Source organism: Myotis brandtii, unplaced genomic scaffold (genome assembly GCF_000412655.1).
Source record: "Myotis brandtii unplaced genomic scaffold, ASM41265v1 scaffold573, whole genome shotgun sequence".
Classification (NCBI taxonomy): Eukaryota; Metazoa; Chordata; class Mammalia; order Chiroptera; family Vespertilionidae; genus Myotis; species Myotis brandtii.
The window spans coordinates 2,777,750-2,790,820 of record NW_005370145.1 but is presented as its reverse complement, the minus strand read 5'-3'; the positions used below and the strand labels follow the sequence as shown (position 1 = coordinate 2,790,820).

Sequence of the window (13,071 nt, the reverse complement as noted above, 5' to 3'; positions counted from 1 at the left end):
GTTTGATGGAATTCAGTGCTCTGACGTTAAACCACGTTTTAGAGAAGGGCGATGAATGGAGAGAGAGAGAGAGATAGGAAGGATGAGTGGGAGGTTGGGGGAGAGAGACACTTAATACCACACACACACACACACACACACACACACACACACACACACACACTGGGCAGTGAGTTGCAAGGCAGCTATTAATCTAATTAAACACTGGTTTTCACACACCTAAAGTTTAGAGACCACCGCACTAGGCCCTGTGCTTTGAACTCTGCAAGGCATGGAAATCATCTGGAGATCTTGTTAAAAGGCAGATTCTGATTCTGTAACCTGGGGTGAGTCTGGGATTCTGAATTTCTAACCAGCTTCCCGGTGACGCTGAGTCAACAGGTTCGAGGACCACACTTGCAGTAGGAGGCTCCGTGCCGCCAGTCCTCAGCGTGTGGTCCCTGGCCAGGCAGCAGCAGCACTGCCTAGGAACACTCTGGAAGTGCAGGTTCTCAGGCCCCGCGGGACCTGATGAATAAAAAACTCTGGGGTCGAGGCCTATAACCTGTCTTAACAAGCCCTCCAGGTAATTTGGTGCATGTGAAAATGTGGAGCCATTGCCCTAGGTCACAGTGCCTGCCCTCACCTTGTTGCCTGTAATTAGCTACCTACGTGCAGCAATACTGGATGTGCAACTCATTCTTTCCACTGGGTTGTCTGAAGTTTCTACTAGGAATTTCAACATTCCTCTAATTCTTTCCAGACACCCTTCAGGTTTGGTGATGACACCAAGTTGCCGGGGCTTGAGCGTGATGCATAATTAAGAAAGGCCACCTTTATTGGGCTCTCCCTGACGTCCTCTAATTGGGTCACAATTCCAGGCAGGGGGCTGAACTAAGAGAGATTCCCAACATCAGCACTCAGAAACAGAAACAGCTCCTCAAACTTTTCTTTTAGAGTAAAATATCCCCTGGGCTCATTCACCCTGCTTGCCCGCTCTACACCCCTAGATCTGGTCCCGGATTCCCCAGGACCTCGGTTAATCCCAGGACCTTGTGAATCTGGCTCTCTGTCTGAATGGAGATAACAGCGGGGGGCCCTTCAGATTCAGCTGCCCCCCAGACTCCAGACTCAGAGTCCACCTCTGGCCTTCCCAGCTGCCTGCAGTCATGAGCTCTGATGCAGAAATGGCCGTTTTTGGAGAAGCCGCTCCCTATCTGCGAAAACCAGAGAAGGAGAGAATTGAAGCGCAGAACCGCCCATTTGATTCTAAGAAATCCTGCTTTGCAGTGGATGATAAGGAATTATATGTGAAAGGTATGATTCAGAGCAGAGAAGATGACAAAGTCACAGTCAAGACCCTCGATGACCGGGTGAGTGCTGGTGTCAGATGTCCTTGATAATCAGGGCATTCTCATTTTCCTTGGGGAGGAATATTGGAAATTGCATGCGGGTCCGTAGGAATCTGGCATTTATCTGTCCTGCAGGGAAGCAGCAGGGGGAGTTGCCGCTGCACACACCTTTGCTCCTGCTTCTTTCCTTCTCTGAGGTCTTGGACTTTGAGAGCTTTTGTGATGTTTGCTTTGGAGAAAGGGGAAGGTGAGGGTGGAAGAGCTTGGACTGTTTAAGAAAGAGGTTGGTGCTGATTGCTACTGGGTAGGCTGAGCAAATATAGCTCTTTAGGTTCCAGAGTGACTTACAAAGGAAGCTCCGGAGGCAATGCCTAGTTTAATGTAGAGAATTATAGTGCACCATTCAGTTCAATATTTACTGGGCGCCCACCACCTCTAGGTTACAGCGTCTCTTTCCAAATGTAATCAAGTCTCAGCACCTGCCTCCCCAACGTTTATCACCTAGTGTAGAAGTCAAGATGGACATGGGAGGTATCAGTCTCAGGCCACAAACTCGGACATACGAGACAAATCTTGTTTTTCCTTAAATTATTGAACTTAATCTCTGACTTCAATCTCTTTTCACTGGGAAATTAAAATTTAAAAAATAAATGTTCTTCAATCATTCTTGGTGCCCCCCTCCCAGGCTTGTGCCACATTTTCACAACCTTACCCAGAACCACACTGGGGCCTCACTACCTCCCTGAAGGACCTGAAAAGAAACAAGTCCAGAGCCTGCACCTTGGGGTTCACAGACATTCCATCTCCCCTTGTGCTCCCTTGGGTGTCTCTCTCATCGAGGGCAGAGGGTAGGGGAGTGGAATTGTCTTTCTTCAAGAGAATTGATCTATGTCAACAAATCCCCTTTCTTTTCTCTTTTCAGTAAAAACTTCAACTTTCTTCTAGCGACTTAGGCTTTTGGAAAGCAAAAGCCAGAAAGCCTTATAGGCTCTTTTCTGCCCTATTTTTTTTTATCTCTTCCTTGTACTGGAGTGCAGAGCCAGTGGTGTGCTCGACTGGGGGACAAAGGTGGGAAAAACACAGAAAGGAGAAAATTAAGTAATAGCCTCAAAATACTGTTCAGTCATGGACTACAATGCAAGTCCAAAGGTTTTAACTACTGGAGCAGAGGTGCAAACATTGTGAGAGCCTAGCCCTGGTGACTCCGTTGGTTGGAGCACCGTCTCAGGCACCGAAATGATTGTGGGTTCAATCCCTTGTCAGGGTGTGTACGGCAGACAACTGATCGATGTTTCTCACATCAGTGTATCTCCCTCCCTTCCTCACTTTCTAAAAATCAATAAGCATATCTTGGGTGAGGATTTTAAAAAATTACGAAAGCCTTGAAAACACAGGGGAGAGAGGAAACACGTTATGGAGAGATGGTACTTGAGCTGAACTCTGAGATTTTCTAGACATCATTTCAATAGACATTCCAGACAAAGAGCCCACGTGAGTGGAGGTACTGAGGTGGAGATGCACAGAATACATTGGAGTCATTCTTTCCAGCCTTCCGACCTTTGTCTCACCCCAGTGCTCACAGCAAATGGGGTAAACAAAGGCTACTGCCCTGGCCCTGGCCATCCTAAGTCCTACCTGGGCCCCGAGGGCCAAAGACTCTACCGCTCTGCACACCTGTCACCTGCTCCTGACACATGGAATGGCATGCGCTACTGCCCTGGCCCTGGCCATCCTAAGTCCTACCTGAGCCCTGAGGGCCAAAGGACTCTACCGCTCTGCACACTTATCACCTGCTCCTGACACATGGAATGGCATGATGACTGGGGGCAGCAGACCAGAATTGATTATGCATTTTGACCAGAATTAGGTTAATCAAGGATAGTTATTTGTGGATCATCTCTGAGCCTGGAAATGCACTGCAGTCTCTCACTGCTTCCTCCATACCAGCAGATTGGGGTACGAGTCATCCGCTCCACTCTCATCATTGTTCTTCCTCTCAATATCCAGACTCTCACTCTGAACAGTGACCAGGTCTTCCCCATGAACCCTCCCAAATTTGACAAGATCGAGGACATGGCCATGATGACCCATCTGCATGAGCCCGCTGTCCTGTACAACCTCAAAGAGCGCTATGCAGCCTGGATGATCTATGTGAGCGCCCTTCCAATCTGTTTATTGTTTATCTCTGTGAGTAAAAACATGACCCACATGCTGCATTTTCTGCTTTCCTCAGACCTACTCGGGCCTCTTCTGTGTCACTGTCAACCCTTACAAGTGGCTGCCGGTGTATAACCCCGAGGTGGTGGCTGCCTACCGAGGCAAAAAGCGCCAGGAGGCCCCGCCCCACATCTTCTCCATCTCTGACAACGCCTATCAGTTCATGCTGACTGGTGAGTACTTTCTTCAATCCGTATTCTAAAAACTAGTTTATAGTTAACTATTTGAGCCCTTCAAAGGCCTCGGTCATCTGAATGGTTCAATGATCAAAGTGACCTTAGGAGACAGATGATTTCATGATGGAAAGCCAGGACGCAGTGTCTTCCACAAACACAGGCTTATCTGGGGGAATGTGGAACACAGGAGGAGACCTGCTCCCACCTCCCAAGAACCTCCAACATGGGCACACATGAAAGAGAGACTATGTTGGTAGCCACTTAGGAATGCAAAGGGCACAGCAATGTCTCTTCACCTGTCTTACTCCCAATTCCAGGCTCCTCTTTCTCTTCACTAAACTTCCAGAATGGCACAAGAAACAGAGACGTGATAATATCATCACACCGTCATGCCTAATATCACTTCTGTCTGTCCAATGTTTACCTGCCTTGCCGTGGAGCAGATACAAGTAGAAGCAAGCATCTGGGGTCTGATGACACTTAAGTGTCATCTACTACAATGCTGTCCAAACGCCAGTCATTCCCACGTCACATTCTCAACCCTAGTCATTTCTGCATGCTTAATAGTCTTCTTCAAATTGTCTAAAGCTAGGGAGGATTAGTATCACTACTTGTAATAGCTTCCTAGGGGTTGCTGTAATAAAGTACCACGGACTGGGGGCTGACAACAGAAATACCTTGCTCTGGGAGCTGGAAGCCTGAGATCAAGGGGTGGGCAGAGCTGGTTCCTTCTGACTCTCCTGGAGCTTCGGGTGGCTTGCTGGCAATAGTCAGCGCTCCTTGGCCTGTAGAATTGCTACCCTGATCTCTGCCTTCCTGTTCACGTGGCGTTCTCCCTGTGAGCATCTGTCTCCAAATTTCCTCTTTTTATAGTAAGGACACCTGTCATATTGGATTGAGTATCCACCTACTCTCAGTATGACCTCACCTTAACTAATTGCATCTACAATGACCCGATTTCCAAATAAGCTCAGATCCTGAGGTACTGGGGGTTAGGACTTCACCATATGAGTTGGGGAGGAGGGAGAGACACATTTCCAACCCATAACACTATTGTAAATGGAAAACCATCACTTTCCACAAGGGGAAGGTAAAGGTAAAAGAAAAATGCGATATCAACCCATCAGTGTCCACACATTCTAATTCAAAGATGTGGCTTCTCACAACTCTGAGTCTGAGGCTTCCTTTGTTAAAAAGGGAGATGAGGAAGTGCCACTGAAGAATTAAGATCTATGAACACAAGCCTCACAGGTCTTAATTGAACTGTGGGATTCACTGTTCACTTCCCATGCTGCCCATATGACATGTTTGGGAAATCTGCACAAATTATCTCAAAGAACTTTACACATGTCCAGATCATCACACTTCTAGTTCGTGGCAAAGCCAGACTCTAACCACCCCCAACATTGCCCAACTTTTATATTCTCTGTTTTTATCGTTTATGCATTTTGTTTTGCTTCCCTATGTCTTTCTAGATCGAGACAACCAGTCTATTCTCATCACGTGAGTAACCTGTGTTTGCACCATGATGACTAGGAGCCAGTGCCACCCTCTCCACTCCTTCACGTCACTTACTTTTAAATCAACAGCGGAGAATCTGGTGCGGGGAAGACGGTGAACACCAAGCGTGTCATCCAGTACTTTGCAACAATTGCAGTTACTGGGGACAAGAAGAAGGAACAGCAGCCAGGCAAAATGCAGGTGAGCAGCTTCCTTCACCCCAGGCTCTCTGGGTGGGCGCCACGTGTATGCAGAGCTCTGTGCTCAGCAGAGATGCACAGCACAAGGTCTAGCCCCAGCGGTGCTTATGGGGTCCACCTAGTGGACTCAGGCTCTTGCACCAGCTCCATCAGTAACAGCCCAGTGACCTCAAGCAGCTGCACATCCTCCACTGGAGAAGGAATGGTGTGGGCCAGTGGTTCTCAAACTGGAGCACACGTCAATCACCAAGAGGGCTTGTTAATACCAAGGCTGAGCCCAGGCCCAGAATTCCTGAGAGAAATTTCTATCTCACATTCACAATCCTGATATTTTGCATTTCTAACATATTCCCACTGTTCGTGCTGTTGGTCTGGGCATCACACTTTGAGAACCACAGGGCTGGACAGTAGTTTCCAAACCTCTCCGGAGCCAGAACGATAAGTAATCATAGAGGGGGTGAGGGTAAACACTATTTTTATAAGTGGACTTCTGAGGAATCAGTCTCATGAAATATTTTTTGGTACATAAGGGCAGCGGGTTCGAGTCCCAGTCGGGGGCATGTACCTGGGTTGCAGGTTCCATCCTGCCCTGGTGTGGTAGACAACCAATCTCTCTCTCCTCTCCTCTCCTCTCCTCTCCTCTCCTCTCCTTCCCTTTCTCCTCTCTATAAAGCAATGTAAAAAATGTCCTTGAATGAAGCTTTTAAAAAATTATTAAGTTTTTTGAGAAGCACTGTTTCTATTATGTGATCTCTTAGGTCATTTCATGGGTTCTATTTATCCTTCTGAACCCAAGTGTCTATATTGGATGGGTCATGACGCTTGCAGTAACAGAGGCATATATTCTAAAAAAATCTATGATTTATAATGAGATGTTATCAGAGAAGAGAGGCAGCCAGGGAAATCAGGATGGAACTTGGACTCTGCTGTGGCAGAAGCCACTTGGATGCTGTGCAAATAAGACCCCCTCTAGGGTGGGATCTGGAAGCCTCCTCGGGTGGGGTGGGGCTGTGGGTACACTTTGAACTGACCACCAGGTGAGCTGGTCAACATCTCTCCCTGGACCCTGCCCAGAGCATCCACACTTTTGAGTTACCAAGAGGCTACTTCAGAAGACGTTTAACGTCCTCTCTTTTCTTCTTCCTGTTTATTACCAGGGGACCCTGGAGGATCAGATCATCCAGGCCAACCCCCTGCTGGAGGCCTTTGGAAATGCCAAGACCGTGAGGAATGACAACTCCTCGAGATTTGTAAGACTCAGTCCAGTTTTCAACCCTCCCCCAAACCAGGCCCCTTCTTCCGGTGCCGGCTATGAAAATTGCCACATAAACTAGAACGTAGCTGGCCTTATTCTACCCCATGTGATTATGGTCAGTCTACCCAACCGGGATATTCTCATACATTTTGAAGACAGTGTTGGCTTGTTCCTGGCAGAGGGACGATTTAACTGTTCTTTCCTAACTAGTCAGCATCACCTCAGAGCATCCTGAAGCCACGTGATTCAAATTCCACAAGAGGAGAGCCATTTCTTTATGCTCAAGTTGGTGTCTCCCAGTGGAAACATTTTAAAGCACAGAAGTCCATTTAGCAATATCCATTGACTTATTAGCCACAGAAACCTTAGTGTGAATGAAGTTAGCAGATTAGAACTCCTCCGAGTCAGGAGGTATTGGGAGTAGGGAAAACCTGCTGAAGGCAAAAGAGCTCAAAACTTGGGAAAAAATGTATATTGAAGATATTAAAGGATATGTTCATCCATCAACATTTCACTTAATATTAGCTCCACCAAGGATGCATTTACTTCCACATTGGCAAAAAACATAAACAAAATCACAAACAACACAAACAAAATCCAACCCTCTAACTAATTTCACTGGCTAGTGGAGCAAAAACCCTAAGGGAAAGCCTTCATTTATGCCTGTAGTTGCAAAAGTGCATCAAAATGTCACACATGTCAATAGCAGAATGATCTCTAGCTTGCATTTTATTGCTACCTCTCCAAGATAAAATCATATTTGATGAGAAGGTAGGTGAATGAATTAAAGACTGTGGCTCCAAGCCCTGGCCTCTTTTTCTTTCGCTTGTTCCTCTGTGCATTGCCCATTTGCACATCTGTCTTCCCAGTGCACAACAAAACTCTTCCTTGTAAGGGACGTGTTGCACAGCAGAGATGTGTTACACATACTTGGACCCATTAGTCATTGCACTAACCCAGCACCAGCTTCAAATGGAAGACGATGCTTTCAGGTACTCCCCATCCTCACTCCCATTTATGTTGTCCAAGGCCTCTTCTCTTGGCCCTGACCCAGAAGTCGCAATCATTCCGGTTATTCTGTCCACCTCTAACCCTCCAAACAAACATGTGCGGGCAAATTTTCCATCATCTTCCATTCAGCAGGTAACAATACTGAAGGCCCAACACTTAAAATTCAAACATACCTCCACTGACCCTTCACTAACTCCTCTTAAGCTTTATTCAGAAAATATTGAGAATATTTTTGAGTACCAACTACATGCCAGATTGTGGGTAAACAGGGAAGGCAACATTTTCACCCTCAAATTTGCTCACAGTGTAGTAGAGAGGACTCTAGCAAATTAAGTAAGAAGGGAACACACACACACACACACACACACACACACACACACACACAATTTTACCTCTTCCTTCCCCCAAAATGGAGAATTCAGACTTTGAGTAGGTTTTTTTGGGAGCCAGAGAGCCTGGCTGGAGCCTGGGAGATAGGTTTGCCTATAGTAAGCAGTAAGGAAAACTGAGGCAAGAAATCTCAGAATTAACAGCCAAAAGCAAAAAATAAGTCAGACAGATGGTCCAATCAGACTGTCAAAAGGTTTATGAAGACTTTGAAAATTTGACCAAGGAAGTAAAATTACTGTGGTGTTTGTCCACTTGCCATTGGACAGGGGAAGTTCATTCGGATTCATTTTGGAGCCACAGGAAAGCTGGCATCGGCAGACATTGAAACCTGTGAGTCTAAACACTCTATTTTGGTACCTTGGTATTTGGCCACAAAGGCATCTCTGGGGAACCTGAAATCACATTATTTTTGTTACTTAGATCTCTTAGAGAAATCCAGAGTGACATTTCAGTTATCCAGTGAGAGGAGCTATCATATTTTTTACCAAATCATGTCAAACAAGAAGCCAGAACTAATTGGTAAGTTCTTAGACTATTGTTCTCATCTTCCAAATCAGTCACATTGAAAAAACAAACAAACAAAAACGCCATCATAAGTTGTGCCTGAGATGCTAAATGGATCTTTGTCTTTCGCAGACCTGCTTCTGATCTCAACCAACCCCTTTGACTTCCCCTTCGTGAGCCAAGGAGAGGTCACCGTGGCCAGCATCGATGATAGCGAAGAACTGTTGGCAACTGATGTAAGCATTGTGCTGACTTATTGCTTTAAGCTTGGATTATTGTGTTTATGAACCGAGAGGCACCTTAGAGATCTAATGAGAAAACTGAGATCCAGGGCTGCTGGGCGATTATACCCAAGAGCTCAGGGAATTAGCACCCTCCCCGCTGAGCTCCACTTCAGAATGGGAGTGCGGAGAGTTCTCCAAAGCAGCCTTCGTTCATTCGCTAGCATTTTAGAGTACATTTCTGCGTGTCCAGGTTTTTAAAGGTTTTGTTGGATGTTTTCAGGTTACAAATCCACCTAGTGGTTCTTTAAGAACAGTTAGAAAATGCAGAAAAGTATAAAGCAGGAAGAGACAACCCCAGTCTGTAGCAGCCGCTCCATCCCTCCTGCTGCCACCACTTCAAGCTCCTGTCAGGCACCTAGGTCCCAGCAGGCCCCTCAGGTCTCTGCCTGCTGCTTGGGGGAGTATATACAGGGTTAATAACTACAATAACAATGACTCAACCCATTGAGCACTTGCGTGAGCTAGGACCTGAGATGAGAGCCTGTGACTGCATGGCCTCAGTTTAGCCTCAACACCCCTTCTGGGATAGGTACCACCACGGCCCCCACCTCACAAAGGTGGGAACAGAATCTTAGAAAAATACAAATTTGCTTGAAGGCGTGGAGTTTACAAATGACAGAGAAAGTGTCGGAACCTAGGTCTGCTCAACTACAGAATTTACATTTTTAACTAAAATACACCATCCCTGAGCAACCCATCTCCACCCTGCTGGCCGTGTCCACACAGAAGCTACAAGAGCTGTGGAAAGGGGTTTGTCCAGCACCCTAGGACAGTGATGGCGAAACTTTTGAGCTCGGCGTGTCAGTATTTTGAAAAACCCTGACTTAACTCTGGTGCCGTGTCACATATAGAAATTTTTTGATATTTGCAACCATAGTAAAACAAAGACTTATATTTTTGATATTTATTTTATATATTTAAATGCCATTTAACAAAGAAAAATCAACCAAAAAAATGAGTTCGCGTGTCACCTCTGACACGCGTGTCATAGGTTCGCCATCACTGCCCTAGGAGCACTGCCCAGGGCCCAGCTTCTTGGCCTTCATTTTGTGAGGTTCCCAGGTGAAGCTAATTGTTCTAAAGCAGGTAGATAATGCTCGTGATCAAATACAGTTCAGTTAACTTCAGTCGAGCCATTGCACCATTTTAACCAGGTTTCGCCAGCCTTTGCCGACCGAAGGTACAGAAAGGGCAGGTTAGTAACTGATGCAAGGCCTGTGCAGCCCCTGAGAAAGGCCTCCCACATGATTCTGAGGGTCTCAGTTTCTCCCCGGAAGTCGCCTGCTGTCAGGGGCTGCTGTTGCACGCCGCCACCCCCCCACCCCACCCCCCAGCCTGGGCTTCTCCTGAGCAATGGTTTTCGGCCAAGGAGCGGGGTCGCTCCCTCTGAGGGACGGCTTTCTCCAAGAGGCTCCCCGGCAGCAATGCCTTCACCTGGCTCCCTTCAGTTTAGCGACAGTTCTTTCTCCTTTGACCTCAGAGGCCCCTCTCCAGGACACACATGCATCTGCTGGGGTGGGATGTGGAATCACAGGGTGGGGGCATCAGAATCTCTCCTCCTTCGTCACCTCCTGGTGGGAACTCTCCCTCCACCAAAGGGGGCGCCACAGCAAGAGATCTTCGCTCTGCAATACCAATACCGTCCTGCTGACACTGACCTCCTGGTCTGTCCCACCAGCTCCCCAGGCATGTCCAGAGACATTTCACTCCACCAGTGGCCTTGACTAGGCTCAGCCTGCAAACCCGGATATGTAGTCAATATGTATCCCCCAGAGAAGGCTTTTCTAGTTTAAATTTTTGTAGTAGAAGATGGGCCAAGTGGTTATAAAACCGAGTCAGCAATTCCTATAAGCTTTGAAGTGACCCAGTGCTATCTCCAGTCCCCGTCTTCTCGCATCCTGCCCATGACTCACCCTGCTTAGAACCTCTGTTCTTCACCTGGACATTTGGAAAAATCTGTACACCTGTGAGATTCTCACAGGGACATAAGGAGATAACATGGATGGTGCCTAACTCCTTGCCTAATACACAGAGGGTTCTGCAAAGTTAGTACTTTCTCATTTGAAAAATTAGGGTTTTCTCTTTAATGAGCTTCCCTTCCAGTTCTCAACTATTCTTGGTTCTGGACAGTGTTGGAATTCCTGGACTGCAATGCCAACCTCTCAAGCTGTTGGACACTATTTCTCAGGCACTAACCATTAGACTTCCTTCTCCCAATGGCCTTATTTAGAAAATATCCCCCCCAAATCTATGTACAGTGGGAAAGGACTAAAAGTTCCTGTTGAATGAAACAAAACTTGTTCACATTTCCTTCCCATAATCTCCACCCACCCACACAAACATGTTAAATTAAAGAAACAGTTTTAACCCCTAACTTACTATAGCCCACCTGTCATCCACGTATGTGGGCAAGGGCTGCCTCACGTGCTGCACAGAGAGGCTGAGTGAGGTCTTTGCCAGAGAAAAGCCGCATTTGCATCCCTGAGTCCCACTGCGACCGCTGTCCTTTCTTCAATTCCCAGAATGCCATTGACATCCTGGGCTTCAGCTCCGAGGAGAAGGTTGGGATCTACAAGCTCACGGGCGCCGTGATGCACTACGGGAACATGAAGTTCAAGCAGAAGCAGCGGGAGGAGCAGGCGGAGCCTGACGGCACGGAAGGTAACCGCATCTGGGAAGGGGGCTGGAATGGACTCTCGACCTGCGTGCCCATGTGAGACAAACGTTGTGTTCATCTCAAGAGCTGCTCTTGGGAATCTGTACAGACTGAATTTGAGGAGTCCAGAGCTCATTGTGCACATGCTGGGGGAGCTGATTCACTCGGTCAAGGAACCCTATGGTGGTGAATCCTGGACAAACAAAAAGCCTAATTCTCATGTGGATAATCACCATCCACGCTGCTCTCTCTCACCAGCAGTTTCCTTGTTACCTTAAGGTGGGCATTGGCGAGAGGAGATGGTAAAGAAAACTTCCCCTTCTCTCTGTGCCTATCATTATTAATATCCAGAACACTTTCCTAATCACCGGACCGAAGACGAAGCCGTTAGTAAGGTGGCAGCTGGGTTCCACCCACCCATCACTTTCTCCTCCACTCTGACATCTATTGTACTTGAGCCTGAACAAAGGGCCGGTGTACAAATCTTCCTGCTTAGGACTCTCCTGTGGAGGATCTCACCGTGCCCCTCTGCCTCATCCCCAGGAGGCCTGGAAATGCAGCCGAGGCAGTGGGAGGGGCTCACGGCAGCAGAAGCCACCCCCAGGCGCCCTGCTCTTATGGCCTCTGCCTTTCACACTGCATTCCATGTCAAGTGGTGCAAACTGAACCCCAGATGATAGAAGGGAGCAATAGCCTTGAATTAAAGGCCAGGAAAATTTATATATATATATATATATATATTCACTGATCATAAAGGTCCACCTGATTAGATTTGCCCAAGACAATTTCTTTTTAGTAACTCAAAGTTAGCTGATTAGTAACCTCATCACAGAAATAATATCCTATCACATTCACAGGTTTCACCCACATGCAAATAGAAGGGATTATATAGGGAATGGCCAGCAGGGGGTGCAAATCTTGGGCACCATCTTAGAATCCTGCCTACCACAATGGTGCACATGGGGTGGTAACAGGAGAGAAACTGTGTGTCAGAGCAGGAAGCACTTCTGATTGGGGGTAATCAGGGATGGCTTCCTGGAGGAGGGGGCACTAACATTGACTTTGAAGGATGGGCGGGATTCTGAAAGGTGAGGGTGAGAGGGCAGTCTAGTTGGGAGGAATATCATGAGCCAGGGGCAGAGGAAGGAATGTGATGGGACTGAGGAGCAGCGAGTGGTCCACTTGGGCTACAGAAGAGGATATGTGTAGTGGATTTATAAGAGATGAAAGTTAAAGGTGATTATTTTGGCATCAGTTTGGGAAGGCCTTGGGTGCCAGGATAAATGGTTTAGAGAATGTATGTGGTAGGCACCAGAAGCCATGGATATCCCAGGTAGCGCAGACGTATGTGGGACAACCTGGAATTAATCTGTAAGCAGTCAGACTCACCAAGAGTGTGGGACCCTGGAAAAAATGTGTCAGACTCCTCAGCAAGAGCAGACCATATTACCACATATGACAGCAGGGCCCCTGCCCTCTCCCAGCCCTGGTATCTGTGTGCTCAGTGTTCAGGGTCAGGAAGAGCCTGGGATGGGGAAAGGGGGGCT

General features: G+C 47.2%; 1 protein-coding gene across 1 annotated transcript in view; it reads left to right on the top strand.

Moving 5' to 3' along the window:
- Positions 1–1,148: 1,148 nt before the first annotated feature.
- The window catches only part of MYH13 (myosin, heavy chain 13, skeletal muscle), a 49,519-nt gene continuing 37,596 nt past the window's right edge, over positions 1,149–13,071 (top strand). The window contains exons 1-10 of the mRNA XM_014549855.1: positions 1,149–1,352; positions 3,339–3,482; positions 3,565–3,721; positions 5,200–5,227; positions 5,314–5,425; positions 6,582–6,674; positions 8,347–8,410; positions 8,501–8,599; positions 8,717–8,820; positions 11,391–11,529. Of these exons, the coding sequence (XP_014405341.1) occupies positions 1,149–1,352; positions 3,339–3,482; positions 3,565–3,721; positions 5,200–5,227; positions 5,314–5,425; positions 6,582–6,674; positions 8,347–8,410; positions 8,501–8,599; positions 8,717–8,820; positions 11,391–11,529 (1,144 nt within the window). The remainder of the gene's footprint in view (positions 1,353–3,338; positions 3,483–3,564; positions 3,722–5,199; positions 5,228–5,313; positions 5,426–6,581; positions 6,675–8,346; positions 8,411–8,500; positions 8,600–8,716; positions 8,821–11,390; positions 11,530–13,071) is intronic.